The 16,783-nt window shown below is 36.5% G+C and overlaps 1 protein-coding gene across 2 annotated transcripts in view; it reads left to right on the top strand.

Annotated features, from left to right (window-relative positions):
* HTT (huntingtin) overlaps positions 1 to 16,783 on the top strand; it is an 88,256-nt gene that overhangs the window by 60,689 nt on the left and 10,784 nt on the right. For both annotated transcript variants that reach the window (XM_074822006.1, XM_074822007.1), the window contains 15 exons: positions 400 to 538; positions 2,180 to 2,302; positions 3,129 to 3,342; positions 3,535 to 3,680; positions 4,126 to 4,303; positions 4,590 to 4,685; positions 6,176 to 6,363; positions 7,634 to 7,760; positions 8,947 to 9,047; positions 11,294 to 11,448; positions 11,823 to 11,962; positions 12,127 to 12,209; positions 13,737 to 13,867; positions 14,047 to 14,176; positions 14,939 to 15,094. In XM_074822006.1, the coding sequence (XP_074678107.1) occupies positions 400 to 538; positions 2,180 to 2,302; positions 3,129 to 3,342; positions 3,535 to 3,680; positions 4,126 to 4,303; positions 4,590 to 4,685; positions 6,176 to 6,363; positions 7,634 to 7,760; positions 8,947 to 9,047; positions 11,294 to 11,448; positions 11,823 to 11,962; positions 12,127 to 12,209; positions 13,737 to 13,867; positions 14,047 to 14,176; positions 14,939 to 15,094 (2,107 nt within the window). The remainder of the gene's footprint in view (positions 1 to 399; positions 539 to 2,179; positions 2,303 to 3,128; positions 3,343 to 3,534; positions 3,681 to 4,125; positions 4,304 to 4,589; positions 4,686 to 6,175; positions 6,364 to 7,633; positions 7,761 to 8,946; positions 9,048 to 11,293; positions 11,449 to 11,822; positions 11,963 to 12,126; positions 12,210 to 13,736; positions 13,868 to 14,046; positions 14,177 to 14,938; positions 15,095 to 16,783) is intronic.

Consider the following 16,783-nt stretch of genomic DNA (forward strand, 5'->3'; position numbering starts at 1 on the left):
TAAAAAAAAAAAGTTCTGTTTTAGTGGATTATTGTTTGGTATCTGTTGAATGTATTTGTCTGCAATCAACTAACCTGTACACTAACTTCTTCTTAAAACCATTTGCTGCATAAAGAAAACTGAACAGCTTGCATTTTATGCTTAAGCATATGCAAATTTTAAATCTAAATTAATTTTAAATCTTTATTGTTGGTGGTGCTGAGTTCATTTGTTTTGGCTACTGATAGCTGGTGAAATTTGTAGTTTTGCATATGACTGCATATATCCAATAAAGAACTTAAGACCCCACTGCTTTTCTCTCACAGGATTAGAACTGGCTCACTGGATGTCTTTCTATTTTTAAATTATTTACAAAACTGAGTAAGTTAGCTCTCTGCTGATGTGTTCTTCTATTTTCAGACACCAAAGACTTTACTCACTCTTGGATAGGTTTCGTCTTATGGTAGCACCAGACACAACTAGTCCTTCACCTCTGGTTACCTCACATCCACTAGATGGAGAAGACCAACCAGCTTTAGAGAATGTAATTCTAGACAAAGTAAGATTATGTTTAGAAAGAGTCACTAAAAGTGCCTTGACTGTAAACAAGCTTTTGCTCATTACAAAATATTTAGATACAGCTTATTTTTACTATGCAGTTAATGTTTTCAGAATTGTCGATGAATCTCAAATATAGATCAATGAATGATTTCATATGTGCTGGCTGACAGTTGAACTTAGGATGAATAATTAGCACATGCATAGATGTTTGTTATGTTGACAGCACCATGAAAAACTATCAGGTTTTGTTTCTTTGCATAACTTTAGTGGAAAGATTTATATAAAGTTCAGTAGAGACAGATATATACTCTTGTTTTCTTGATGTGTTTACTGCAGTGATCAGTTTTATTTGTTTGTGGAAATCTGTTGGTTGTCTCTTGGAAATTTAAGCATTACTTCTTGGTTTTCACTTCTCAGCTTTACTTTCAGAGAGCAATCTGACTATTTAACTTTTTCTGTCTTTCATGTACTTAGATGTGTTTATTTCAAAGTGGAGTGGGAGGCTAAGAGCAAGCCTTTGGGGGCATGTGTCTTCCTTTCTAGTTTGTCCCATGTGGCACAGATAATTTCTGCTTTTCATTCCTTCGTGTTCTACAGTGATACACAGTAATAGGAAACCTCTGTAACAGAGATGGCAAAAATTATTTGATTAGCTGACAGTTTGGAGGAGACTGATAAGTATTCAAGGAATCCATTGATTTAGGAGAGAGATTGAGAGCTGCTTAGACAGCAGGAGGAAACACTATTTGTATCCAGAAACCATTTACCCATAGCTTTCTGTCTCCAAATTAATCGAATCTACATTCTCTGTAACTGTAAGTCTTGCACAAAGGAAATAGGTTTTGTATGCTTCTTCCACAACCCCTGCATAGTTCCTAGAATATCTCAAGTTGGAAGGGACCTGTAAGGATCAATCCAACTCCCTGCTCCTCACAGGGCTACCTAAAACTAAACCATATGACTAAAAGCATTATCCAGATGCTCCTTGAACTCTGACAGGCTTAGCTGCATTCTAATTAATATCAGCATACTCAGGATGTCCAGTTATGAGAGAGAAAACACAGAGACTCTTTATATTCCTCAGTTAAATTAGTTATATTAACTAATTCCTGTAGGCTCATGGCTGATAATTGAAGGAGTAAGTTTGCAGTGATGTGTGGTGGCCTTCGTTTATTTCAGTGAATGTTAGAAGATAGATGTTATCTTCATCTGCTTGTTTATTTGAATCTAAAGACTTTTTCCTCCTTTGTTATAGTATTGGGTTTTTTGCTGTTACTGTTATGTTTGTGTGACTACTGAGTATTCCATGTTTTTTTCCTAGATTTCCTCAGCTTTAGGATCCTAATACATGCATCTGTGCTATATGTTAAGCTTCTTTCTTCCTTGTTTCCTGTCCAGACTCTATGGAAATAGACAACTTGCCAGTGAACATCCATTGGTCTGGTTTAAGATGGTCCATTCACCAGTTGTCTGTTTTGCCTTACTTTTTTCTTTGACTTTTTTGACATTAATGTGGCCTAGTGATCTCTTAAATGGACCACAATTCAATGCTAATGAACAATTCTCCCCCTGCCCCCATGAACGGTATTATTTTCTGAAAACTAATATGTAATAAATTTCTTTTTTTAAATTATTAAAGGACTGGTATGTGTCACTAGTGAGGTCACAGTGTTGCATGAAGTCTGACTCAGCACTGCTAGAAGGTGCAGAGCTGGTAAATAGGATTCCTCAGCCTGACCTGAACTCCTTCATGACCAGCAAGGTAACTGTCAGATGAAACAGTCAGCTGAAGAGGATGTAGTTATTTCTAATGTTGTTATTGGTAGTATTAATAGATTAGATTCTTAAATATAAACACTTCAGATTTATATAATACTCTTCTTGAATTTCATTACTTCATTTTGGAAACTGAAATAGTAGATATGTTTCATTTCTGTGTCTAGCAATGCTGCTAATAGTAGTAGTACAGGTTGGGTGTATAGAGTGAAAATGAAGGTTACTTTATGTATTGCAATCGCAAAAATCCAGTTTTACTGTTTTACATAATCCTGTCATTTTGCTGTACAGTCTCTTACAAGGCCAGATATTTTTGTAACCTTTTAAGTATTTGTGCTAGATGACTTGCACTATGCCACTAACAGGCCACAGATAGTAAATCTGGCATAAAGGACAACTTGTATGTATTACTTTGTTTTCTAACCAAATTCTCTACATTACATTTGCTGCTGGTATGCAGAAATAATAGTGGGAAACTTTTAAAAAATATTTTTGTTTGACTGACTTGTTTGAAAGCTTATTACTTGAAGATTCCTTGTACATAGGTCATCCTTAAGCTTTATTCACATATTATTCTGAAAATTTGGAATAAGCATTTTTTTTTTTTCTAGTACAGTAGTGTTTGCAATTTAAATGTGGAACAAATATGGGCTTAATTATGGTATTGTTACAGCACGGTAGAGTAGAGGTCATAATAACTAGTTAATTAATAAACTGTTAGTTTACCACCATATTAGTATGCCAGAATAGTACTGTCAGATGCTTAGCTTCTCTTTAAAAGTAATTTCTTTTTATGTACTATTTGATTTCAGGAATTCAACCTGAGCTTGTTAGCACCTTGTTTAAGCCTTGGCATGAATGAAATCTCGAGAGACCAGAAGAGTAGCTTCTTCGAAACAGCTCGTAGGGTAACTCTGGATCATGTGTCTGCCACTGTACAAAACCTTCCTGCCAACCACCAGGTTTTTCAACCACTATTGCCAACTGAACCATCAACCTACTGGAAAAAACTAAGCGATATCTTTGGTAATAGAAATAATGGTCTTTTTAAGTTTATTCTCTCCTCTGCAAAGATACTTTACAGATGTCTTGTGAATACATGAACTTAGTATTTAAAAAATCAAGATACCTGGCATAAAAGTGCTTATGAAATCTGAAAAACATTTATTTAGGGGGAAGAAGTCGAACTGCTATATTTCATCCAGTCTTATTTTCTAGGAGATGAGGTGATGTATCAGTCTACGATGACACTTTGTCGTGCACTGGCTCAGTATTTGTTGTTACTCTCAAAACTACCAGCTGGTCTCCGTGTTCCTCCTGACAAAGAGGATGATATCCTGAAATTTGTAGTTACGTCAGTAGAGGTAAGAAACTACAGCATAATTAAAGATGTCATGAAATGTTGGGAGACAGAACAGCTTTGGCTTAAACTGATCACCATTTTGATCTGTGCAGTTTTTTTGTCTTAACTGTAGAAATTTCTTCAGTGGTTATTTTATGTGGTCTGTGCCCATAAATCAGATGGGCTTATGGGAGAAGGGCAGCTTTTTACAAGAAGAGGTGGATTCACTGATGGAATGCATTTGGGAGAATGGCCCTGCACTGATTTTTGGGACACTGAATAAACAGTATATAATGCTTATAATTTTCATGTACTTAAAATAAATCCTGTTCTCTCAGGAAAAAAATCAATAAAATTTGATAATAAAACTTTACATATTGTTGAGTAAAAAAACCTTACCACTTTTGGTTAGAAGTTCTTCTGTGGTGAAAATTTGCTATTAATGAGAATTTTTTATTTTTGCACAGGCACTATCATGGCATTTAATGCATGACCAGATTCCATTAAGTGTAGATCTTCAAGCTGCTCTGGATTGTTGCTGTCTGACATTACAGCAGCCTAGTCTCTGGAATTTGCTGGCTTCTGCAGCTAATGTGACATATGCTTGCTCCTTAATTAATTGCATTAGATTTATCATAGAAGCAGGTGAGTCCAATTTGAGCAGCTATGAGAAAATTTTCTTAATAAATTGTCAGTCACCACTGATCAAATCCTAGGTGTCTGGAACATTTCCTCTGAGTCCTTTTTAATTATTTCTTTGACAAATTTATTTTTGCTACTTTAATTTCTCATTTAAAATTTTGTGTTTATTTTTGAACTTGGCAGATGCCTTGGAGATGTTAAATATTTGACTATTATGTGGGTTTGAGGCGAAAAATGGAATATGAGATATATAATGGCTGCATCTTTTAAATATTTTTGTCTAATTCAGTTGCTGTTGAACCTGGTAATCAACTCCTTAGCCCTGAAAGAAAGAAGAATACTTCAAAAGGCTTAAGTGAGGGTGAAGTTGATTCAAACACACAGAGTAAGTAAATGGTGAATTCCATTTTTTCTGGAAACTTTCACTGAAGAAATATTTATAGGTACCATTATCATTACTGGTTTTTTTTAACAGTGAGAGTTCATCTAAGACCTTATTTGTATTTGATAAATGTTTATTAAATATAGGTTGACATGTTTTTAACAGGTATAGTTTTTTCTTGGAAGTTAAACATTAATGCAGATTTTTCTTTTGGGGGATTCTGTTCACTGTGCAGCACACTGGAGACTGAACTTTTTGAAGAGTTGTGGGATTTTTAAGTTTCATGTGGGAGAGGCAGAATTTTTAGTATTCCTTCCAAAGAATGGCAGATTCAATATCTGCCCTTCTGCAGTATGGGAGCACTGCGTTGAGGTGATGGTCAAGTGTAGTCCCTGAACAGCATGTCTTCCATATCCAACTGTGCTGGTACACACAGATACCACTTCGATCTATAGAAATTACCTGCTTGTCAGACTTAGCATAGAGCCAGCTGTGAGACTGTTTTCTTATAAAACAGATGAGTCTGGTCACTTTAAATTCTCACAGGTGCTCTGTTCAGTGTGGCCTGTTCTGGCTGGGGCTAGCATGTGAGCTGCTCTCCTGACAGATCTCAGGTACTGGTAATCTCCAGCACTGAGACTGACAAACAATGAAAGCCATTGCAGGGAGAGAGGTAGTAGTACTCTTCAACTAGCTGAAATATTGTAGAATATTTATTTGTATACGTCCTTATTGTGGTTTTGTCCTTTTTAATAAACAAATTGTTTCATTAAACAGCAGTGTGCCCAGGTGGCCAAGAAGGCCAATGGTATCCTGGCTTGTATCAGAAATAGTGGTGGCCAGCAGGGACAGGGAAGGGATCTCACCCCTGTACTCGGCACTGGTGAGGCCGCACCTCGATTACTGTGTTCAGTTTTGGGCCCCTCACTACAAAAAGGACATTGAATGACTTGAGCGTGTCCAGAGAAGGGCAACGAAGCTGGTGCAGGGTCTGGAGCACATGTCGTACGAGGAGTGGCTGAGGGAACTGGGGTTGTTTAGTCTGGAGAAGAGGAGGCTGAGGGGAGACCTCATTGCCCTCTACAACTACCTGAAGGGAGGTTGCAGAGAGCTGGGGATGAGTCTCTTTAACCAAGTAATAAGCGATAGGGCAAGAGGGAATGGCCTCAAGTTGCACCAGGGAAGGTTTAGACTGGATATTAGGAAGCATTTCTTTACAGAACAGGTTGTTGGGCGTTGGAATGGGCTGCGCAGGGAGGTGGTGGAGTCCCCATCCCTGGAGGTGTTTAAGAGTTGTGTTGACATAGCACTGAGGGATATGGTGTAGTTGGGAACTGTCAGTGTGAGGTTAATGGTTGGACTAGATGATCTTCAAGGTCCTTTCCAACCTTGATGATTCTGTGATTAAGCATTTTTTGGTTTTCTATATCTTTTTAAATTATGTGTCTTTTGAATAGATCCATAAAACTGAATTTCTTTTTCTCCCAACAAAGAAACTAAACACATTACTGCAGCTTGTGAAATGGTAGCTGAGATGGTGGAATGCTTACAGACTGTCTTGGCACTGGGGCACAAAAGAAACAGCAGTATCCCAGCATTTCTTACTCCTGTCCTCAAGAACATCATCATCAGTTTAGCAAGGCTGCCTCTAGTGAACAGTTACACAAGAGTACCTCCTTTGGTATGTTTGTTATGCTTTTTTTTCAGGTTTTCAAAAGCTATTGAACAACTTTTTGAAAACCAAACATGGTGTTGCATCTTATGTTTTACATCAGTAGAACTTCAACCTTTAGCTAGTTTGATTGGCCAGTTTGTCTTTTTAAGCACTGAATAGGAAAACATTGTAAAGATGCCAAATAAGAGTTCACTTTGGAATCAGAGCTTTGATTAGAAAGGAGTGTAGTCATTCCTTACATTCTTAAGTGAAAGAATTTCCAGGTGGTAGTTTAAGAAAAGAAAAGCAAGCAGTGGCTTGGGTACTTTGTTAGGGCTAATAGTTTCTCCTGCTCAGTGGGATTGCTTTCCCTGGAAAGAATGCAAAATCTACACTACTACTTTCTTTATAACACTTGAATTGACAAATGCGTTTTTTTATTATGCTAAGCACCACAGTGATGCAGTGGTGCTGAGGTGTCTGGAGTAGTGTCTGAACTAACTCAGGTATTTGTGTGAGGTACCATACCACGGTATGCCATGCAGATACTTTTGAATTGTATATTACTGTGCTTTCCTAAATCATCTTGGATCTTTTGGACAAGGTATTTTAACCTTTTCTTTTTGGCTGATGTAACATGGATTTAATAATACCTTGTGATTATCTCCATGTGTTTTTAGTACTGTGAAATGGCTTTGTTTTGATAAACTTCAAAACTACTGTCGGAAGCATTTCTAGATTCTTACTAGGTAGAGCAAAAGGAAGTTTCCTGATATGTGCAAGGCCATTTCTCTGGCCCTTCTGTTTCTTAGCACTCTGTTTTTGAGGGGATGTCAGAAGGTACTAATTTTTTTTTTTTATTGAGACTTTTTTGCCCACTTTTGGATGTATGTTCATGCTTTTTCAGGTATCAGTAGTATGTGAACTGTGTTCACTGAGTTTCAGCATTGTTGCTATGCAATCTAGGAGTCACCTGGCACTTAAATTCTAAACTGAAATATATGACAGGAATGTAGTTGCTTTCAGATCCAGACTTGGACAGTAGGACTGAATAATTAATTCATAGTGAGAAATATGCAAAAAAAAAAACCAAACAAACAAACTAAAATTAGAAATACCGTGTAAAAAGCATATTAGCTGTGTTAGATACTTGATCTTTCTTTAAGCTTTTTTGTATTTGGAGAACTACTTTATTTACTGATGTCCCATTCCGTTTGATTGGTGCATATATATTTAGAGCTGTCATGTTAGTACTATTTCTGTTTTGGATAAGTAGACTTTCTTCGTATTTCTTCAGGTCTGGAAATTAGGCTGGTCACCAAAACCTGCAGGTGATTTCGGCACAGTTTTTCCTGAAATCCCAGTAGAATTTCTTCAAGAAAAAGAAATCTTTAAGGAGTTCATCTATCGCATTAATACACTTGGTATGTACAAAATGAAAAATTAATGCAGTTGTCTCTTCTTGGGCATTTACCGGTGTTGTGAAGTTACTGAATAACTGAATCATTGTTTACTTCTATGGGTTATGTAAAAGACAAATAATATTTCAGAGCAGGTTAGTAATTGTGCTGCAATAATTCTTACATGTCATTCAATGCAGAGAAAAAAATCATAGAAATAAAGCCAAAAACTATTCTAACTGAGGGAGATGATTTCAGTGTGCTTTTATAGAATGGCCACTTGTTTTTTTGAGCATACACTTGACAGTGTGTTTGAGGATATTTTGCTTCCCCCCTTTTTTTGATTCATGCATAGTATATAAATAGAATTTAGTTCCACACTCTCAGTATTTTAAATGAGATGCTGTCACTTCAAAGCTTCTGGATGTGTCAAGGTTTACTGAATGAGAGTAGTCGGGCTTAAGAGTTCAAGTCTTTGTCAACAGATGAGACTGTCAAGGGTAACGCATCAAATTTTCCGTATGCTAACGAAAGTTCTTTGGTTTGGGGGGTTTTTTGGGGTGGCTTTTTTTTTTTCCTCTGATCTAGAGGTTAATATTTGGCTGACTTGTGGTGTAGCACTGATACCTGTTTGATCACTATAATGCCTAAGATGACATTCTCATTTTTGATTCTTTTAGATATAGTTACTATAAACTGCAAGGTATTTGTTATTTGGGAATCCTCTGCAGTTTTATAGGTGAAAATCTGTTTGGAAAAACTTTGAGAAGCGCTTGCATTTTAATGGCCTATTTCTAGGCAATTGAGTCATTTTGCTTTTAGGGCATGAAGACTTCTTGGATCATTATGGGATTCTCCACATCTTACTGTCCTGTGAGAATTGGCCAGTTTTCTGGATGATTTTCTGTGTTGCGAAAACCTGTTAGATCTCAATGCTTTGAAAGCTGGACGGTCAAAATATTTAAATGTATATAAGAAACAACCCAAACAGGACCATTTAAATAATAATGTGCAGAACCCTTCTGTAGTGTTCATCACTTCCTAAAATAGAACATTTTAAATTTAAGATGTAGTGATTACAAAAAATGCCAAATCAAATAAGAAGTGATATGGAACTAAATCTGTGGAAATGATGTACCATTTTTTTAGTGCTGTTCCATGTTTAAGCTTGTATTAAGACATCAGTGGCTATCTCTGAGTGTTTCCATAGGATGGATCAGCCGTACTCAGTTTGAAGAGACTTGGGCTACTTTGCTTGGTGTGCTAGTAACTCAGCCTATTGTAATGGACCAAGAGGAGAACCAACAAGAGGTGATGTCATTCACCAAACTTTTTTTAACTGAATTTTACTTAAAATAAGAAAAATGTTTTCACTGATAAATGTGTAAAGCAGAAAAGTAGTGACTAAAACAAAGAAATCATTTCTGGTTTATATTTCCTTGTCTTTATATCCGTATGAGTTCAGACACACCCATCTTTTGGCTTAAAGCTTCTGCAAGCATGTAAATAGTACGGAAAAATTCTAGCCAAGCTGTTTCAACTTTATTTTAGTATGTCACTCAACACACACAGTTCACAGTTTGCTTGATTAGATGTTTGGCTTTAGGCACAGTAAGAACTTTGAGAGAAACAATGTGTAAGAGAACTGTGCCTTTAGGAAATATACTAGTTAACTGTAACTAGTATGTATTACTGCAATTATCTGTGCTATCTAATAATCAAACTTCAACGGGAGTTACTTTGGTAAGTTTTTTTTGTAAGATTCCTGAGTAGAAATGAATTGACCTGGAGACGCATACCCATGTTTCTCACTCCTAGTTGTAGACTGTGTATTGGATATCTGGGCTTCTAACTTGGATGCTTCAGATAAGTGTTCAGAATTCAGCGGAGGGCACTTGGGGATCAGAGCTGAAGAAATTTATCTATACCAAAACCAAAGTTGAGAGTGAACTTAGCTATCATGAAAGAGGCTTTCCCTCTTCAGATGTCTTAACCTGCTCGCGAACTGGTTTTACTAGATTCTAGCTCTTTGACCTGAAAGGTTTTTTGTCCTAGACTCATATAGTGTTCACTCCCAAATTGCGAACCATCCTGATGGTATGGGCAGAGCCTAAAGCATTTTGAAGAATTCAGAGGGTAGATGCCTACAAATAGTAGATCATGGGTAGCAGACAAAGGACTTTGCTTCCCTTGCTTCCTAGGCATCAGACTCCAAAAAGGAGTTGGGCATCGTCATCTCTCTTCGCTGGGTTAGCATTTTCTGTTAGGCTGACTTGGACATTTGTTGTGCAGCCTGCACAGTTTTTGACTTAACTCTTTTCTACATAATGGCTGTGTTGGATCAGACTTAAGGCAACCTAGCTATTGATAGTTCCTTATTTGTCACATAGAGAATGTTTATTTGTAGAACAGGAGTAATACTGCTCCTTTACTTTCCAAGGAAGACTACTATGTTCAAAATGGCAAACATTTTAAGCACTATTATAAATTTCAGTATGTTAATTTCTTCTGAAATAAAAACATAAGATTCCTTTTAAAAAAAAAAGTTGAAAATTTGTTACCATCTTATATTTTCTAAAAAGGTTCAGACTATCTTGTGGTCTGATACTTTCAAAAAGGAATCAGAATCCGTACAATGAAAGCAAAAACTGAGAAACATCCTGCCTTTTCAGAATCTGCAAGTGTTTGTGCTGCTGTTCTAATTTTAGTTTGTAAAAAACTGATTTAGTGAAAGTACTGATGATAAACAGTTCTGAGCAAAAACGTTAAATGTAGTGCGAAGATTCTTGCTACCATGAACACAGGGAGGATGAGTTACACCCACAGTGCCAGAAGTTTATTTTAAGATTTTTATTTTTTTTTTAAAAAGGGAAAGAAGCAGACTATTACAGTGGTGATGATTTACAGTGGCAAAGTACTTGATGCAATGTGTATAGTTCCAAATACTCCTATTGGGGGAAAATGACAGTGCCTCAAGTATGAATAATAGATTGAATTTAACCAAATATTTTAAGAAAGTTGTGTTACAGTTTTCTCACACTTTTACAGTGGTGCTAAATACTGAATGTGTAGCATCTTGGTTTAGAGGAAACATTGGATACATTTGGATAATAATGCCCAGAAAAATGCTTCTGAAAATTCATGATGAGGTTGAGTTTTGTTCCTAAATGGGCAGTTAGTAAAAACAGCTAACATGGATCCTTCTCTGAAGAGTTTCCAACTCAGATTTGGTCTTACTTGAGGTTTTGTTTCAACAGGTAGCTACTGGGTAGGTGCAAACAAAGAAACTAAACACTTTGAAAGTTCTGAAATGGACATCTTGAGGTTTTAATGCTGTTGGGATAAGAGAGAATGCATGCAGAATGGCTGATGAGATGGGTGTGTTGCTGCTACAGTCAATGCTTTGTGCACATTGCTTATGTAATGATTTCTGGATGGGAAGAAGTCTAGATGTTAGGCTTATTAATGATAATTTAGTGGAAGGTGACAAACTGATATTCAGGGCTTTTGGGATTTTTTTTTTTGACAATTCAAATTACAGTAAGTTCATTTTACAGGAAGATACAGAGAGGACCCAAATTAATGTTCTTGCGGTACAAGCCATAACTTCCTTGGTGCTGAGTGCAATGACAATACCTGTTGCAGGGAATCCAGCAGTTAGCTGTTTGGAACAGCAGCCCCGCAACAAAGCTTTAAAAGCTCTGGACACAAGGTATTTTTTTACTTGTTCTAAAATGCATAAAAATTATACTTGTGATTAATACATAATTACAGTTGGTAGCTGTAGCAAAAATATGTATAGACTATTTTCTACGCAAGAGTGTATACAGATGGATCTGTTTACACAGAAGTTACATGGACTTAGCATCGCAAACCTGCTGAGTTAAAAGACTATCTGAAAAAGATAGTGTCATATTAGAATCTAGTAAACAATGTGCAGAATTATTTCTCACCATTTCTCAGTTTCAGCATCTCTTGATAATGAAAATAAGCATAGACCTATAACATTGTAGAGTAAGCTAATCAGACTTTCACAAAAATGTTAAAGGGAAAATCTGTTTAAATTGATTTCTGTTGGGCTTTCAGGTTTGGAAGGAAGCTAAGTGTTATCAGGGGAATTGTTGAACAGGAAATCCAAGCAATGGTATCTAAGAGAGATAATATTGCTACTCATCACTTATACCAAGCCTGGGACCCTGTTCCATCGCTTTCTCCTGCTACTACAGGTAAGTGCCTTTGTGTGGGGGGAAGGGGAGAGTGAATTTCTTTTACATTTAAAAAGTAGAAAAGATAGTCTTAAGAATTTATTTGAAATCCAGTTTGAAGGAGATGAAGCCATTTTCACATCTACTTTGTTATGCGTGTTTTAAAAACTTCTGTTTTGTTATAGGTGCTCTTATCAGCCATGAAAAACTCTTACTGCAGATCAATACTGAACGAGAAATAGGAGATATGGATTATAAACTGGGACAGGTTTGTTAAAACCTTAACTTTGAACTTGACTCTTACTACATTTCTTCCAGTTTGTGAAAATTCAGTTAAGAGGCATTGCTTAACATCAAATGTAAACTAAAAGCTCCGAGTGAAGCAGGACAGATCATAACTGGGTGCCTCCTCTCATCCAGCTGTCCCACCTCTCATGGAATTTTTGCTTGTGCGTGTGAGGTCTGCCTGTGAGCCAGCTATTGTACGTTTCAGCCTTGTGTGTTAAAGAGCCCTTGTAGTGTTAGCTTCCCCTTTAACTCTTGGATTTTAATTTGCTATTGCATTCTTGCAATTGTCCTTAGGAAATGAAAAATCACTGGACATGAAATAAGCAATGTTTGTTTAATTTTAAATGAATCCAGTGTAGGGACATAAATTTCACTGGATGATGTTAGTTAGAAAATTGGCACTACATGCAGTGAATAAAAAAATAGTCCTTATCCAGTTATTTATCTCCTTGAAAAATTAGTCTTTACATGAAGTTACATATAAGTTTTAAATGTAATATTTGCTTCACTATTTGAATAGTATGTATTAGTGAAAAAAACTTAAATACTAAACTCAGATTACATTCTTTTTCTTGAGGAATCTTTTCCATAGGGAAGACTAAATGATCACTTGTCTGTCTCGAGGCATCTGCCTGTTCTCTTGAGATTCTGAATGGCTTGAACGTTCCATATTTGCAGGTTTACAGACCCTGTGTGTTATTTACAGAAACTGTTAGCTCTGTATCAATACTAGTCATTAGACATACTACTTGAAAAGTAAATAAATGTGCATATATTTTTACTTAACATGAAAAAGAATTCTATGTAAGGGTGAATTTTTGTCTAAGAAAGAAGTCTTGAGCTATGTAAGATAAGTAACTTTTAAAAGTAATACCTGTATTAAAACACAGGAAGTGAAACTTTTATTTATAGAACTTAACTTTTATTTATGGAACTTAAGTTCATCTTTTTTCTTTGTAGATAATAGTTTATCTAGTCTGAGTCAAAGGACTTTAGTCTTGCCTGGTTTCAGAAGAAAGGTTATATTGCAATCAGATATGCTGAGTTATGGTTTGAGAAGAGTTAGGAATGTGTTTTGTATCGAACTGCAGTCATTACAGTTCCTCTGAATTATTTTCTTGCTTGATACGAATTGTAAATATTTAGACTTTGCTTTAGATTTTAGATCCGGCATGTTGACTTTGGGATGATGCATGCACATTGTTAGTGTGTGCTTACAGATTAGCCAGATGCTGCTTTCAGCATCATCTGTATTGCTGTGTAGCACATGATGCTACTGTTCTTGTTGTGCCATACAGTTTAAAGTGAGTTAAACTAAAATGTTGAAAAATGTTTAAAAAAAGAATAGTGACGTGCAGTTCATGTAAACGTTATTTGAGGCTGTGTGTTGCCTGTCATTTAAATGGCAGGCGTTTTGTTTCTAAGATTTTTCTAATCTGACTTTGAGGGTGTTAAATGTTGGCTTATTTTCTATTTGTTTTTCTTTTTTTTGTGCATGCGTTACAAGGTCTCAATACACTCCATATGGTTAGGAAATAATATCACTCCATTGAGAGAAGAAGAGTGGGGTGAGGATGAAGAAGATGAGAATGACATACCTGCTCCTTCCTCACCACCAACCTCTCCTATTAACACCAGGTGACTGACTTTTCCTCATCTCTCCTTGGACTTACCAATAACCTTTTATCTCTTCATGTTGAGTTCAATAAGCTGGGTTTATAAATTGGATGCTGGTAAATAACTGTGTTATTTCAAATCAAGTATTTTAGCAGGGCTTAAGAATAGCCATTTTAACACTTGCTTATTGTGCCTTGCAGGAAACACCGGGCTGGTGTGGATATACATTCTTGTTCTCAGTTCTTGCTTGAACTGTATAGTCAGTGGATATTGCCATCAAACCCTAGCAAGAGAACGCCAGTCATTTTGATTAGCGAAGTGGTGCGATCAGTAAGTCTAAACTATTATTCAGAGTCATAATTGAGTATATGTTACCAAATATTCAGAGCTAAGCAGCATTTGTAAAGCATCTTTTAATGTATGGGAAACACTGATTTTTCTTAGCAGTGCTATTATATGGGCAGTATAGAAATGTAATTTGAGCAACTATAAATTATACTGATTTAAACTATACAAGCATCTGAATTGTATATTCTGCTACTACATGATAAACACTATTGTTAATGATAGTATTTTACTTGACTACTTGCTAAAAGTAAATTTCAGGATTTTGTTTATCCTATCTCTTTGTAAGAAAATGAAGATTGAACAACAATGTGTTAGAGGATTAAATTGGTTATTGAAGCGTAGAAGCAAAACTAAAGAATGTGGGTGTGGAATGTGTCTTGATAGCCATTATTCACTACCATAAAAGACTTAAAATGAAACTGTCCTTGCAAGAGAGTATGTATTGTGTGTTTTGGGGTGTTTTAGTACATTGTAAATGGCAGCGTGCATTCATTTTCCAGAATCACTTACTATAGTGGATTTGGTTTTGTACACCGTTTGGAAAAAAGGGCCATTTAGAGGTAATTGTTTTCTGAGATGGATGGTGGAATTAATTCTGGACAATAGTTACTTCAGACACTTGAGTTAATGTTTACATATTTAATAGATGGATCGAGGAATCTTTTGCTGACAATTAGAAGGGAAAGTCAGGTTTTGGCTGTCTGCTAATGGGCTTTTTTATACTCAATTTTAATTTGTGTACAGCTTCTGGCAGTATCAGACTTATTTACAGAAAGGAATCAGTTTGAGATGATGTATACAACATTGACAGAATTGCGAAAGGTACATCCATCAGAAGATGAGATTCTTGTACAGTATTTGATACCAGCCACTTGTAAAGCTGCTGCTGTTCTCGGAATGGTAAGAAATTCTTATTGAAGTTTATTGCAAATTCATGAGTGTGTAGGTTAACTCATCTTTAGCTTCTGCTGCAAAATCTGATGTACTTGGCAAGAGTGGTTTGTCTCCACAAAAATCCCTTAGCTGATATGCACAGCTATAAGAAGTAACAACATATGGATTCTGGGCTTTCAGAGGTTGCAAACATCATCTCCAGTTTCCCCATATTCAAATAGAAAGGTTGTTTGGTTTGGGTTGTTTTTTGAGGTTTGAATTTAATGTGCTTTTTGGTTTATCTGACTCAGCTGAGTGTTATCTTTGCCCTGGACTCACTTGTTACATTTCAGGCCAGAAATGAGGACTGTGAAACAGCTATTGCTAGATTTGTATCACAGGTGAATGGCTGTAACCTCATGAGAGACTGGGACAGTGCATGTGATGAATATGTAGCTTGATAGTGAGGTATCCCTTTTCTTTCCCTCACTCTTCCCTCCATTGCATCGTTCTGCACTTAGGGAAAGAACATTATTAATGCAAGTTTTTTAATTAAATGTGTTGCTGTCTTATGAATCTGTAGACAAGAGAGCAGTATTTTCCAATGGATGTATCAGAGTGGGATTATTTAGGAGAAAAATTTACAAATTATTTTGGAAGAAGGTAGCATTTCTAGAAACTCTACAAGACTAATATAAAACTATATGGGTAATAGTGATAAGAAAACTTTTGAAAGGCTTTTGGGGTAGGGCTTCCAGTAGCTATTGTAGCACTAACCGTACAAGGGAAGGCTGTGAAAGTAATGCCAAACATGCAGAAGCAGTTTTAGAGATCAGCTTGTTCTGACTAGGCTGTAATTTCCCACTCAGTGAACTAATAACACCTTCTCACAAGCAAACAGCTGAATATAACAGGTTAGTGGGAGGGCAAAAAAAGAGTTGATTCCATCAAGAGTTTATTGTCCTGTCCTCAGTTATATAGAAAATCCACTTAAAAAGAGCAACTAGAGAGCACAAACTGTAAAACTGGCCTGTATCTTAGATACTTCATGAATACAGGGACAAGGTAAAACAAATCATTTCTACTAAATACTTAAAATAGGTTGTAAGAAAAGACGTTTCAAATCTAACAGTTTAGAATAAATTTTGCATATTTCAATAAGTTGCTGTACTTTAGTAACAGGGAGTGAAGTATCTGATACCAGCTTGATATCTGAAGACTAAACATAGAATCGCAGAATCATTTAGGTTGGAAAAGACCCTTAAAATTGAGTCCAACCATTAACCTAACACTGCCAAGTCCACCACTTAAACCATTTTCCTAAGTGCCATGTCTACACGTCTTTTAAATGCCTCCAGGGATGGTGACTCAGCCACTTCCCTGGGCAGCCTGTTCCAATGCTTGACAATCATTTTGGTGAAAGAATTTTTCCTAATATCCAGTCTAAACCTCCCCTGGCACAACTTGAGGCCATTTCCTCTCTTCCTATCGCTCGTTACTTGGGAAAAGAGACTGACACTCACCTCGCTACAACCTCCTTTCAGGTGGTTGTAGAGAGTGATAAGGTCCCCCCTCAGCCTCCTTTTCTCCAGACTAAACAACCCCAGTTCCCTCTACTGCTCCTCATAAGACTTGTGCTCTAGACCCTTCACCAGCTTCATTGCTCTTTTTTGGGCACGCTCCAGCACCTCAATGTCTTTCTCAGTGAGGGGCCCA

This window comes from Strix aluco, chromosome 4 (assembly GCF_031877795.1).
Source record: "Strix aluco isolate bStrAlu1 chromosome 4, bStrAlu1.hap1, whole genome shotgun sequence".
Lineage (NCBI taxonomy): Eukaryota > Metazoa > Chordata > Aves > Strigiformes > Strigidae > Strix > Strix aluco.